The sequence below is a fragment of the Anabas testudineus genome, chromosome 16 (genome assembly GCF_900324465.2).
Source record: "Anabas testudineus chromosome 16, fAnaTes1.2, whole genome shotgun sequence".
NCBI lineage: Eukaryota > Metazoa > Chordata > Actinopteri > Anabantiformes > Anabantidae > Anabas > Anabas testudineus.
The window spans coordinates 725,524-738,077 of record NC_046625.1 but is presented as its reverse complement, the minus strand read 5'-3'; the positions used below and the strand labels follow the sequence as shown (position 1 = coordinate 738,077).

Here is a 12,554-nt window from a genome sequence, read left to right as displayed (position 1 = left end):
CCACTCTGTGCTCTTCTAAAGTCAACAACCATCTCTTTAGTTTTCCCAACGTTCAGAGACAGGTTGTTGGCCTTGCACCAGGCTGAGAGCTGATGTACCTCCTCTCTGTACGCTGACTCGTCGTTCTTGCTGATGAGACCCACCACAGTCGTGTCATCAGCGAACTTGATGATCTGATTCGAGCTGTGCATCGCTACACAGTCGTGAGTCAGCAAAGTGAACAGCAGTGGACTGAGCACACAGCCCTGTGGGGCCCCAGTGCTCAGCATGGTGGTGCTGGAGATGCTGTTCCCGATCCGGACTGACTGGGGTCTCCCAGTCAGGAAGTCCAGGATCCAGTTGCAGAGGGAGGTGTTCAGACCCAGTCGGCTCAGCTTCCCAATCAGCTGCTGGGGAATGATGTTGTTGAATGCTGAGCTGAAGTCTATGAACAGCATTCGTACAGATGTGTCTTTGTTGTCCAGATGGCTGAGGGCCAGGTGGAGAGCAGTGGTGATGGCATCGTCCATGGAACGGTTTGGACGATATGCAAACTGCAGCGGGTCCAGTGAGGGTGGAAGCTGGGACTTGATGTGCCTCATGACCAGCCTCTCGAAGCACTTCATGATGATGGGTGTGAGTGCAACAGGGCGGTAGTCGTTGAGGCAGGAGACAGTAGACGTCTTCGGCACCGGCACGATGGTCGTTGACTTGAGGCATGTAGGAACAACGGCGCTGCTCAGGGAGATGTTGAAGATGTCAGTGAAGACATCCACGAGCTGACCTGCGCATTCCCTGAGGACCCTGCCAGGAACGTTGTCAGGACCAGCAGCCTTCCGTGGGTTGATTCTGCGTAGAGTCTTCCTCACGTCGGCTGTGGAGAGACAGAGTACCTGATCATTTGAGGGAAGGGTGGATTTCCTAGCTACCGTGTTATTCTTTACCTGTACCTCAAATCGGGCGTAGAAGTCGTTCAGCACATCTGGGAGGGAGGCATCGCTATCACAGACAGGTGGAGTTGTCTTGTAGTTAGTGATCGCCTGGATGCCCTGCCACATGCGCCGGCTGTCTCCGCTGTCCTCAAAGTGGCCTTGGATCCTCCAGGCGTGCGCGCGCTTCGCCTCTCTGATGGCTCGGGACAGTTCAGCCCTTGCTGTTCTTAAGGCCGTAATGTCTCCTGCTCTGAAGGCGGAGTCCCTCGACTTCAGCAGCGCACGCACCCTAGCAGTTATCCACGGTTTCTGGTTGGAGCGTGTAGTGATGGTCTTGGAGATGGTCACATCATCAACACACTTGCTTATGTAGCTGGTCACTGATGATGTGTACTCCTCCAAGTTGACATAATCACCGGTGGTTGCAGCCTCCCTGAACATGTCCCAGTCGGTGCACTCAAAGCAGTCCTGAAGAGCAGAGATGGCTCCTGCTGGCCAGGTCTTTACCTGCTTCAGAACCGGTTGGGAGCGTTGGACAAGTGGTCTGTATGCTGGAATTAGCATAACAGAGATGTGGTCTGAGTATCCGAGGTGGGGGCGGTGCAAAGTCCACATGCTGATGGAGTTTAGGGAGCACTAACTTGAGATTTACATGGTTGAAATCTCCGGCAATGATGACCAGGCCGTCAGGTTGGGCGTTCTGCACGTCGCTGATAGCTCCATGTAGTTCACCCAACGCCTCTTTGGCATTAACGCCAGGAGGGATGTAAACTCCAAAAAAAAAAAAAAAAAAAAACACAGGCTCAGTAGAATGATGAATCACAGCATTGTCATATAAGATCAAAAATGCCTGGGCCTTGCTTGCACCTCTGCATGTTTGTCCGTTCAAGTAGGCCAACATTACATGTTAACACTAGTTTGTCCTATCAGGCATAACATTATGATCACCGGTAGGTGAACAGTAATTATCTAATATTGTAAGTTTGACAAGGGCCAAATTGTGACTGGGTCAGAGCATCTCCAAAACTGCAGCTCTTGTGGGGTGACCAGTCTGTGGTCGAAGGAAGAAACTCTGGTGTGAACCAGCGATAGGGCCAAGGCTCATTGATGCACGTGGGGAACGGTGGCTGGCCTGTGTGGTTTGATCCAATAGATAAGCTACTGTAGCTCAAATTTCTGAGAAGGTTAATGCTGGATCTGATAGAAAGGTGTCAGAATACTCACAGTTAGCTACATATAGGGCTGTATAGCTGCAGACCAGTTAGGATACCCAAACTGTTGCCTGTCCATCTCTAAAGCAGCAGAAGTTGGCCTGGTCTAATGAATCACCAACAACGCAGTGTTCAGTGTACGTTTTGAACTAATTATATACATTACAAATGTGTCGTCAGTATGGAAACCTTTATTTTTCACCTGTCCCTGAGGTGAAAGGTTTTCATAAGGAGAACAGATGCCACACTGATCACTGAGCCTCCTTTTCTGTATTTCAGAGATCCTCATCCAATCAGACGGCTTCACAGCTCGCTGCTCACCTCTTGAGCCCTGGTCAAGGACTCCTCGTTCCAATGTGATGGACAGAGAAGAGGAGGAAGAGTGGGGATGAAGGTGGGTTGTTTGGTTGGTCCTCCTCATGGTGACTCAGCAGGTCTGTGGGTTTATAAAGACACAAATGCTCAGTCTGTCACCATGGACACAATGGCCTGGCTCCTCTGCATCGCCTACATCCTGGTCTGCTGCCCAGAGCTGCTGCAAGGCAAAGCTTCAGGTAAACCTGCCTGGTTCTTTTAATTTTTTGTCCATGTCTTTCTCTGCTGTGTGGCTCTGAACCTACTGGTTCCTACTAGGTGAATTTTGTAAAATTCACAAATGTATAGTTTTAGTACAGACAACTTTAAACTAATTTATCTCTGTGGTCTTGATCCAACAGGAGGAAATATGGCTGCTGGTTCAGTGTAACCTTGAATAAACTGTGATGGTGTTTTTTTGAAAGTTCACACAATTTTCAAACTAAAGAGAATAATCAAGAGAATAACCTACAGATTTATTAATAATGAAGATAGTAGTTGCATTTTGTTTGTAATTTTGTTTGCTAAAATTGTATGAAATGAACCAAATACTTTAGTCAATGATGCTAATTCAGTGTAAATGTGAAAGGTGTATCTCAATAATGAGCTAAGTTGTTATTTCTGGCAGCTAAACAGTCTAAAGGATCCAAATTTGGCACACAAAAATCTACCGTTTTCATACAACTGGTCATTTGATAGTTAAAGTGGCCTTAGAAAGCTTTATGTATGGTTTATATTTATTTTTCCATGTAGACAAGATTATTCTGTATAATTCAAGTTAATAAAACTGCAAATACTTGATGTTATAATACATCTTTATACCACAGGTCTTGTTTGAGTCTAACAAGTGACTGTTATTTCCTCTGAATACTTCAGGTTCTTCCACAGACCAGAGACAATTAGGCATAGCATTCAGGATCACTATCGCTAACCAGCACTAGTTGGGATCACTTCATCAGCTAGTGTCCCAAAAACTTGCTGCCCTGATAAACTCTCAGCGCACAAAACACAGAGTGTGAATACCTGTACCTGAACTTTTACATTACTTAAAATAACTATTGCTTTTGATAGCTTAGTTAATTATTAATTAACTACAAACTAGATTGAAGTTATTGCGCACATGCAATGCTAACCTGTTCAGAAGACCCCCCACTAACTCTTTGTTCGTCTTAAAGGTGGTTTCATGTCTAGCATGTCTGTGGGTTTGGACTGTTAGTCGGACAAAACAAGACATTTGAGGACATTTCCTAGATCTGCTTGAAATTAGAAACTGACACTATTTGTCATTTTATGAAACAATTATTGATATAATAGAAAAAATATTTTTAAACTGTAGTGAGATGTGCTTTCTTTAAATATTAATGTGTTATGGTATAAATAACCTGATTTATAACAATTCTAGATATAAGTCTGCTGTCGTATACTGTACAGCTAGAGATAAAACTGGATGGTATTGTTTTCATGATGGTGACTGATTCTTGTTGTTGTTGTTGTTGTTGTTGTTGTTGTTGTTTAGAGTACCAGCTGGAGTCAGAGACCCTGAGCCAATGTGAGTTACTGAGAGGTGCAACTGTTGCCCAGACCCAAGGCAACATCCCTCACTGTACAGAGGATGGCAGGTTCAGGTCTGTGGGCCACATCTGACTTTGTTCCTGTGACTGTGGTGTAGGATGCTATAGGAGTATGCTTATATGGGAAATTGACTGCAGATAAAATTTAAGAATGCAAGCATAAATAGAATGTGTTCAGCGTTAGCTAACCAAATGTCTATACAGGAAAATAACAGAATAAGGAATTAAAGAGTAGTTAAATAGTTTAACAGTTTAGCCCTGTAACAATTAAGTAAGTACAATTTAGAGAATAAACATAAACATTATGGCAGAAAGTGTTGTTTTCTTTTTTGTTTGTTTGTTTTCTATTTTAATTTATTATTTTTCCTTGCAGTTGTTTTATGTTTTATGTTTTATGTTCCATAACAAGTGTTTATGGGTATTTCCAGTTAACTGTGTTGGTGTTTGTAGACCTGTGCAGTGCAGTGTGGGGGGTCAGGAGTGTTGGTGTGTTGATGCTGAAGGTCAGCAGGTCACTGGGACTCGAACCAACACCTCTGCTCCTCACTGTGAGTAACACACTTCACTATGTTTAATGATCAGCCTAGCTACAGATGAAATGTCACATGTGTTGTCCTGTGTTTCCATATGTGTCTTTTATCATGACATAATTAGATGTGTTTTTCTCATTTTGTTTGTGAAGCTGAATCCACAACTGATCATAACTTGTACATTCTATAAACTGAAAAGATGCCCCCAAACAGATGACTTATTAAGTACAGTGAATGATGTGACTAATGTAGAAATTAAGATACCGGCTACCAGGTGGAGGTGGTGGTCCAAAAGCTTTTTGTTTTGTTTTTTTACTGTAAAAAAGTGGTAATTATCCCCGTGTGCAGTATTCATGTATACTTTTTGCAGTATTACTGATCTGTACTGTTGTAGTCAGCCTTTAAAAGTACAACACCAAGTTAGATATTCAGAAAATGTAACTTCAGTGTGATTTAATACGGAGTAGAAACCTGAACTCTCTTCTTTACTTCTAAAATATGCCTCTCTCCTTTTTTCACCTGTCTGCAGGTCCGTCTCCTTGCCAGCTGCAGTCGGCCCTGCAGTGTACTCCATCAGGTCTCTTTGAGTCAGTTCAGTGTGACTCCATCACAGGGCAGTGTTGGTGTGTGGACCACGACGGCATGGAGCTGTACGGGACCAGACAGACCGGGAAACCTCACCGCTGTATGTCAAAATACTACAGATCAGTGCTGGAGGAATTATTCAGATTCTTTACCTACTAAAAGTACTAATAGTTGGTTAGCAAAGTAAAAGTCTTGCATTGAAAATGCAAATAAGAAATTAGAAAAAAGTAAGATGTACTTAAAGTAAAAGGACTCAGTGAATAAGAACAGTAAAATATAAGCAGCTTTTTTAAAGCTTTGTTCTGCAGTGCTGCAACTAATGATAAATATCATTAAGATAAATATTGTATTAACTATTTCACTGTTTGGTAAAATGTTAGAACAATAAGTGTTGTCAAAGTTTACTAGAGTTTCTGTTGACTTATTTTAACTATAACTATCAATATAGTATTTGAATCCCGGCTTTGTCCTACCTCCAGTAGGGGTCCTTGGGTATAAACTCCTTACACTTACCCTGCCTTTGCCTTGTACCGTGAATCTCATTTGTAAGTCGCTTTGGATAAAAGCGTCCGATACATGAGTAAATGTAAATTATTATTTCAGGGAAACCTGCCTTTTTCCAGCCCTGTTTTATTTAATAGTGTTTCTTTGATCAAACAAGGTCCAACTGGAGTGACCGACTTGTTGACCTTTGACTTGCAGGTCCTGGAAGCTGTGAGGTGAGGTCGAGGCGTCTCCTCCATGGCTCAGGCTCTCCTTCTCCTCCTCAGTGTACAGCAGATGGAAGCTTCCTCCCTGTTCAGTGTAAATTTATCAACATGACGGACAAAACAGAGCTCGACCTGCTGTACACCTTCAACAGGTAAACCTACTGGTAATACACCCGTCTACCTGTATGTCTGTCTTCAGCCTGCAGCAGGTAGCACACCTGTCTGTCCCTCCTGAGTATAGAAGTCTCTTTAATGGTGTGTGGTTCAATGTGTATTTTAATGTCAAGGTGTTTGTTTCCTTTACCTTTGGACGGTCCTGCTCCGGCGTATTGCATCACTTCCTGTTGCCGATGCTCACTTGTTAAACACTTGTACTTGTTATATATTACACTATATACAGCTACTGAAGTAAGAGTCGTAACATACACTTGTTGCTCAACCACCTGTTTATAAAACTAATTTCAAACTAATCTTGTTTTCTGAGGTCGGCCAGCTTATCATTGAACTAGCTCTTCAGTTTACCATGGCTTCTCTTTCTCCCTCTGCTTCTCCTGCTCTGTGTGTCTTAGTTTCTCCTCTTAGTGATAAGAGGATCTGTAAAAATTGTAAGTTGCGGCATTGGAGACTCGGCTCCGCACCATGTAAAACGAGCCCGGTAGCCAGGTCCTGGTAGCTTGCGGAGCCACCTAGCTGCTCTAGATGGACTCTGTTCAGGTTCTCAACTGGGATTAGCCAATCCTGGTCCTAGTGAGCTACTGCCCTGCTTTTTGTCCCCTCATCCTGACACTTCGAGCCTCTGACTAGCTGAACACACCTGATCTATATCAACAGTGATTAAGGCAGCAACAGTTAGAAAATAGGCATCTGTGTCTGTGTGTTCTGCATGTGTGTGTTTGTATGGCTATCATACAATTTGAAATTTGAACCATTGGACTGAGGACATTTGAACGGGTCCTCACAATGATAAGGGTTCAGACTGGGTTTTAGGGTTAGAATTGGGTTTTGGTTAGGGTTAGGGTGAGGCGGAACACGTGATACATTAAAAATTTAAACAGTTGATTAGCATGGTCTCTATAACAGAATGAATTATGTAAATGACTGTTCTCACACTGACTGCTATACAAAATGTTTGTGTGTATTTCAGGTTCCCAGAAGCCTTTGAGACGTTTGGCAGTTTCAGGAAGTTTTTCCCGATGGTTTCTTCGTACTGTTTTTGTGCAGACAGCCGAGGCCGAGAGCTGGAGAACACAGGTACACACACATTCACATGTTGGTTTAATAATAATCATGATGACGATGGTGGTAATGATGGTGAAGGTGTGTACTTCCTGTACAGGTGTGGAGCTCCTCTTGTCTGAGGTGTACGACTCCGCGTTTGTTGGTCTTCGGTCTGGTCGCTCCTTATCTCAGACCAACATTTATAGGGTTCTGCAGAGGAGGATGCTGGGAGTCCGCCTGGCCCTCACTGGACACTTCAGATGTAAAGTCAGCTCGATTCATTTCAGCCGCTTCACACACGTAGACGTCAGTTTTTGTGTCATAAACAGCTGTGGGGTGTCGTGAAAAAAAATCTGCAGATCATAAAAATGATTGCCAAACTGGAGACAAAATGTGAGGATGATGCAGTATTCAAGATTCAAAAACCTTGGGGAGTTTTGAATCTGTTGAATGAATGTTTTGCCTGCTCTCAGTTCAAACGGAAAGAAAAGAACCACATCAACACAAATACACAATAACAACAGACAATTTAAAGATGGATGAAATGGGTCAATAATAGTCTGGAGTGGAATCTATGGCAACGGAGATCCTAACCCTAAGATAAATATAACATAAATACTGAATATGATGATTGTCCCCCTCCCCCTGTATGTTGTGAGTAGAATAACTGCACTTTCCTTGAGTCTCTGTAGCACAGAGGATTTAGGAGAGGACACTGGTTCAGTAGAGATTCAGTAGAGAGAATTACTTTGTCCACGCATAGGTAAACTGTTTGATTTATTGTCTCTACATTAAACAGGTTTTGACCCGTTAAGGCCTCTAACAACACAGAAAATTGTGCCCCCCCACTCTCTCAGGTCCCTCTCCCTGTGAGGAGGAGCGTCGAGCAGCAATGGAGGCATCCAGTGTTTTCATCCCATCCTGTGAAACGAGCGGATACTTCTCCTCCAGACAGTGTCAGCAGGGGGGCCAGTGCTGGTGTGTTGACCCCACAGGGAGAGAGCTTCCTGGGACACGACAGTTTGGAGACTCCCTGGTCTGCAGTGAGTATCTCGGAACAGTCTGTAGTCAGAGATGAGTCTTTTTGCCTTTTTAAACTCTTCACTCTTCCATCATTTAATTTCTTCTCATCTACTTAAACTCTCATTTCATCTGTTTAGTCTCATCTTCTACCTTCTTTCCATGGTCCATGATTTTATCTTTTCCTTCTCTGCTCTTTTACTCCCGTCTATCTTAACTTAATTCTTCTAAATGAATTTAATGTGACGTCTTTTTATCTCATAATTTTAAATTAAATGTTATTTTCTCATTTTACTTTCTTCTTACCTCCTTTCTTCTGCTCATTCATTCCCTTTTATGTATTATCTGCCTTCTCCTTTCATGATGTTTTATATTTAACACTCTCTCTTGTCGACAGATTTTTCTATTCTTTTCTACTTATTTTTTTATTCTATCTCTTCATCTCGTTGCTCTCCTTTTTTTGTAATTTATTGAAATCCCCACATCGTCATTCCAACTCTTTAATTCTAAGTTAATTTCTTTACCTCCTCCCTTCCTCTCTCATCTCCTCTTCTTGCCTCCTCCTCTCTCCCCTAGGTTCAGGTCTTCCTGACTGTCTCTCTCAGCGTCGCCTGGCTCTGTCCCAGCTCTTCTCTGGCCCTGTTGATCCTCCTGTCTTTAAATCCTCCTCTGGCAGATCTTCATCCTTCTGTATTGCCCTCCTTCAGCCTCTGAGGAACATCCTCCCAGTGGAAGCAGATCCAACCTCCTTCCTGTCATATCTTGTCGACGTTCTCCATGGTCTCTTTCCCTCAGTGGGCGGGGCTCTCCAGGCTCTGGCTCGTTCCTCCCCTCGTCGCCTCCAGGAGGACCTGTTTGGAGGAAAGTTCCTGAAAAATGCAGCTGCCTTTAACTTCAGTGGGGTTGTGGGATCTCAAGGAGCCCTCAGTCTGGACCGGCTCTCCTCTCAGAGTGTCACCATCCGTCTCCAAAAGTACCAGGACTTGGTCCAGTCTGTCAGCAGAGCTCTGGAGGACTCCTCTTTCCTCTCTGCCCTCCAGTACACACTAAAGACACTGAGCAGCTCACAATCCGCCTCACTGGAACAGGTCAGATACACTAGATCCCACCACCTGACAACCCAGTCAGCTACAGATTGATCACCTAAAAATGATTTCTTATTCACTCAGTTCAGCCTCTTTGTGGATCAGATTTTATGATGCTTAAGAAAACTCGTCTCCCACTCATTGTTTCCCAGGTCCTGACTCCTCTGCTGCGTTCCTGCACTGGTGAGGAGGAAAAGGACGCAGCCTACATTTATATTCCCAGCTGCACAGCCAGCGGTGGTTTTGAGGAAGTTCAGTGCCAGAGAGCACAGTGTTGGTGTGTTGATCCTCAGGGTCAGGAAGTCGCAGGGTCGCGGACAACCGGTCGTAGGCCTCGCTGTCCGACCCGCTGTGAGACAGACAGAATGATGGCGCTGAAGGTGAAATCAAACCTGGCTGCCAGCGCTGAAATTCACATCCCAGCATGCTCGAAGGCCGGAGACTTCCTGCCACTGCAGTGTGTCGGCTCACGCTGCTTCTGTGTGGATGCTGAGGGAAAATCATTGACTGTCAGGCCAACAGGGGACGCCATCACATGTAAGCTACTGTTAATGTGACATAGCCTGTCAGTGAAAAAAGTCCTGGCTGTGTGCAGAAAAAGTCTTTTCTGTGGAACATTAAGACAAATTCTGCAAGAAACATCTCAAACTAACTCTAACTCCAACAGAACCAGTAGTTTAAACAAGTAAAATCATTCAACAGTTTTGCAGATGCTAAAACTATTATGTTGATTCATTTTCATCACATGTTACATCGTATATTATGTGATTTTATGTATAATATTTAGTGTTCACATTTTGTGTGTGTGTGTGTGTGTGTGTCTGTGTATTTCAGGTACAGAGAGAACAACACAGAAGCTGCAGACGTCTGCAGGTGAGTCTGACACTCTGAAAAACAGATGTTTAATTGAGCAGATGGATGAATGTGTTACAGAAGCTGTTTTGATGCTTTGTGCTCTTTATTTTCTTCTTATATTTGTGTTGTAATGTGAGGACTCGTTTTGACTACTCTGTTTATATAATACTGTATGTCAAAGAACTGTATGTATGTATCATGAATAAATGTTCTGATGAAGGAAACTAACCAGTGTGACGTTGACCTGCAGGTCAGTGCTCTCAGGTGTTAGCTGAGGTCACAGCGTTCAGACAGGACGTAAAGAGCATCATCGCTCTCTCCAACTCTTCACACCTCCCTCTGGGATATGGATTCCTGTTGGCTGAGGGTCTGCGTCTGACCCCTGAGGAGCTTCAGATCAGCCAATCAGAGGAGGAGCTGCTGGTATCTGACAGACTGCTGAGCTACTCCAAAGCTGCTCTGCGATTGGCTGCTTACTCCAGTGAGTCACAGCTGGATGTGAATTCTGGCAAAAGTGCAAATCAAGATAGTCATTAAATCTAACTAAAGATTATTTTCATTATCAATCACCTGCCAGCTGTTTTCAGATTTCTTAATTAGTTTAGTTTTTACAATAGTGAAAATAAATAAATTCACAGATAATTCTGCGGTTGTCTTCATTTAGGGAGCTGTCAGAGTTAAGGAGCCTGTGATTTACAATACAGCCTGCGGTCTGATTAAAGGTGGATGGAGGATGTGTCTTGTTTCTGCTCAGGTCTATTTGCTGGTGTCACATTGACATTGATGTTGTTTTGCAGCTGTCCAGATGTTCCTGCCTCCTCAGCGCCGTTCGTACCGGCCGTTCACTCCACAGTGTGACGCCTACGGCGACTGGCTGCACACACAGTGTTACCACAACACAGGTCTCACACCCAAGCGTACACACGCACACGTCTTTGTGTAGTTTTGTGAGGACAGTCTTTGCCATCTGTGTGGACACAGTTTAACCATAAACTGATGCACATTACACAGAAACTGAACAAAGTATAACAGGTACAAATGGACACCTGTCATCGTTTGTTAATCAACTAGTTAGATAAGAAGATGAAAATACAACAGCATGTAGACATGTAAAGGTACGATCATTTTCTGTATTTGTATCTTTACAAACATCAGCTAGTGTTGTTCATTGACGGAATCTCACCGTCTTTATATCGTTAGCAGTTTATTTTCTCCTCTGGACTCAGTGAACGAAACTTCAGTGAAGTTACTGAATGACTCAGTACAGACACCGTGTGAATAAATAAACTGGGATTTCCACTAATCCAACAATAAATTAGAGCAACTGTAACCATGGTAACTGTACCTGACTAAGGTGGCGACTCAGAATGCCTAATCAGCCACTACATTAAAACCGACAGGTGGAGCATTTGTTAAAGCTACAGAATGTAAAAAAAAATTGTTTATATTTTTTGTAGAAATGTACTCACGTGTATTTTATTGTGAAGAGCTGCAGTCAACACATCCTGTGGAGTCAGACTCACTTTTCAGATTGGTCCTCATAAAGATAGAAGTCCTACTACATACTCTCATAGACAGTGTAATTAGAAAAGTCTTATCTTAAATACTTTAACTTCAGGTCAGTGTTGGTGTGTGGATGAGGACGGAGAATACGTCCCTGACTCTCTGAGCAGTCGCTCACTCAGCCTGCCGAAATGTGAGAAACCACACAAACACACACACACACCACTCATATAAAGAAAACACACACTGATTAACGTGTTTTGTCCTGCAGGTCTGACTCGCTGTCTGAGAGCCCAGGCTCACGCTCTGCTGACTGGTTGGACGAAAGACTCTGACATCACCAGTGCTTCACCTTATCAGCCAAAGTGTGAGGAGGTAGGAGTTGATGCAGGAGGGCGTCCTGGTTCTAAACATTGAATCCGTTCTGTCTCGTCTTTGCAGGTTTCAGCTAATCGTCACGTGTGCCGCCGCCTCTGAGTCTGTTTTGTCATCGTTTTTATTTCAGGACGGTCGTTTCTCTGTGCTGCAGACAGGTGGTGTTGCAGGCTGGTGTGTGAACCCTGTGACTGGAGAGGCGATACAGACGGCAACACAGAGCACCGCAGGACAGCTGACCTGTACGTACACACACTCTAATGTTGCTGTAATTGATGCATTCACTGTCACACCTCTCTCTGTACACCATCGGTGGTGCGTTTAGGTCCCAGTTTATGCCAGATGCAGGGTCTCCAGTGTCGCCCTGACGGCTCCTTCACCCCCCTGCAGTGCGACGTCACTTCCTGCTGGTGTGTCTCTGAGAACGGACAGGAGCTGATCAAGACCAGGACGCTCCGACAGACAGGAGAGACACCATCTTGTGATCGTAAGTGCAGCAGGTTGCTGTTGGTTTAGATCCAGACTGAGCCGTCAGGTCGTTCACTGACTTTTGATGAACATTTAACTGCTAAAATCCTTAAAATGCTAAAGGAGCTGATTAACACTTCAAACGACATCAAACCAGT

General features: G+C 43.9%; 1 protein-coding gene across 2 annotated transcripts in view; it reads left to right on the top strand.

The window, feature by feature from the left end:
* The window catches only part of tg (thyroglobulin), a 36,371-nt gene that overhangs the window by 11,749 nt on the left and 12,068 nt on the right, over window positions 1–12,554 (top strand). For both annotated transcript variants that reach the window (XM_026371531.1, XM_026371530.1), the window contains exons 2-18: window positions 2,402–2,676; window positions 3,993–4,101; window positions 4,498–4,595; window positions 5,107–5,262; window positions 5,865–6,024; window positions 7,017–7,123; window positions 7,209–7,352; window positions 7,948–8,133; window positions 8,687–9,198; window positions 9,348–9,732; window positions 10,030–10,068; window positions 10,301–10,531; window positions 10,848–10,952; window positions 11,669–11,746; window positions 11,825–11,928; window positions 12,059–12,170; window positions 12,254–12,415. In XM_026371531.1, coding sequence (XP_026227316.1) covers window positions 2,511–2,676; window positions 3,993–4,101; window positions 4,498–4,595; window positions 5,107–5,262; window positions 5,865–6,024; window positions 7,017–7,123; window positions 7,209–7,352; window positions 7,948–8,133; window positions 8,687–9,198; window positions 9,348–9,732; window positions 10,030–10,068; window positions 10,301–10,531; window positions 10,848–10,952; window positions 11,669–11,746; window positions 11,825–11,928; window positions 12,059–12,170; window positions 12,254–12,415 — 2,854 coding nt within the window. In that variant the 5' untranslated portion in view covers window positions 2,402–2,510. The remainder of the gene's footprint in view (window positions 1–2,401; window positions 2,677–3,992; window positions 4,102–4,497; window positions 4,596–5,106; window positions 5,263–5,864; window positions 6,025–7,016; window positions 7,124–7,208; window positions 7,353–7,947; window positions 8,134–8,686; window positions 9,199–9,347; window positions 9,733–10,029; window positions 10,069–10,300; window positions 10,532–10,847; window positions 10,953–11,668; window positions 11,747–11,824; window positions 11,929–12,058; window positions 12,171–12,253; window positions 12,416–12,554) is intronic.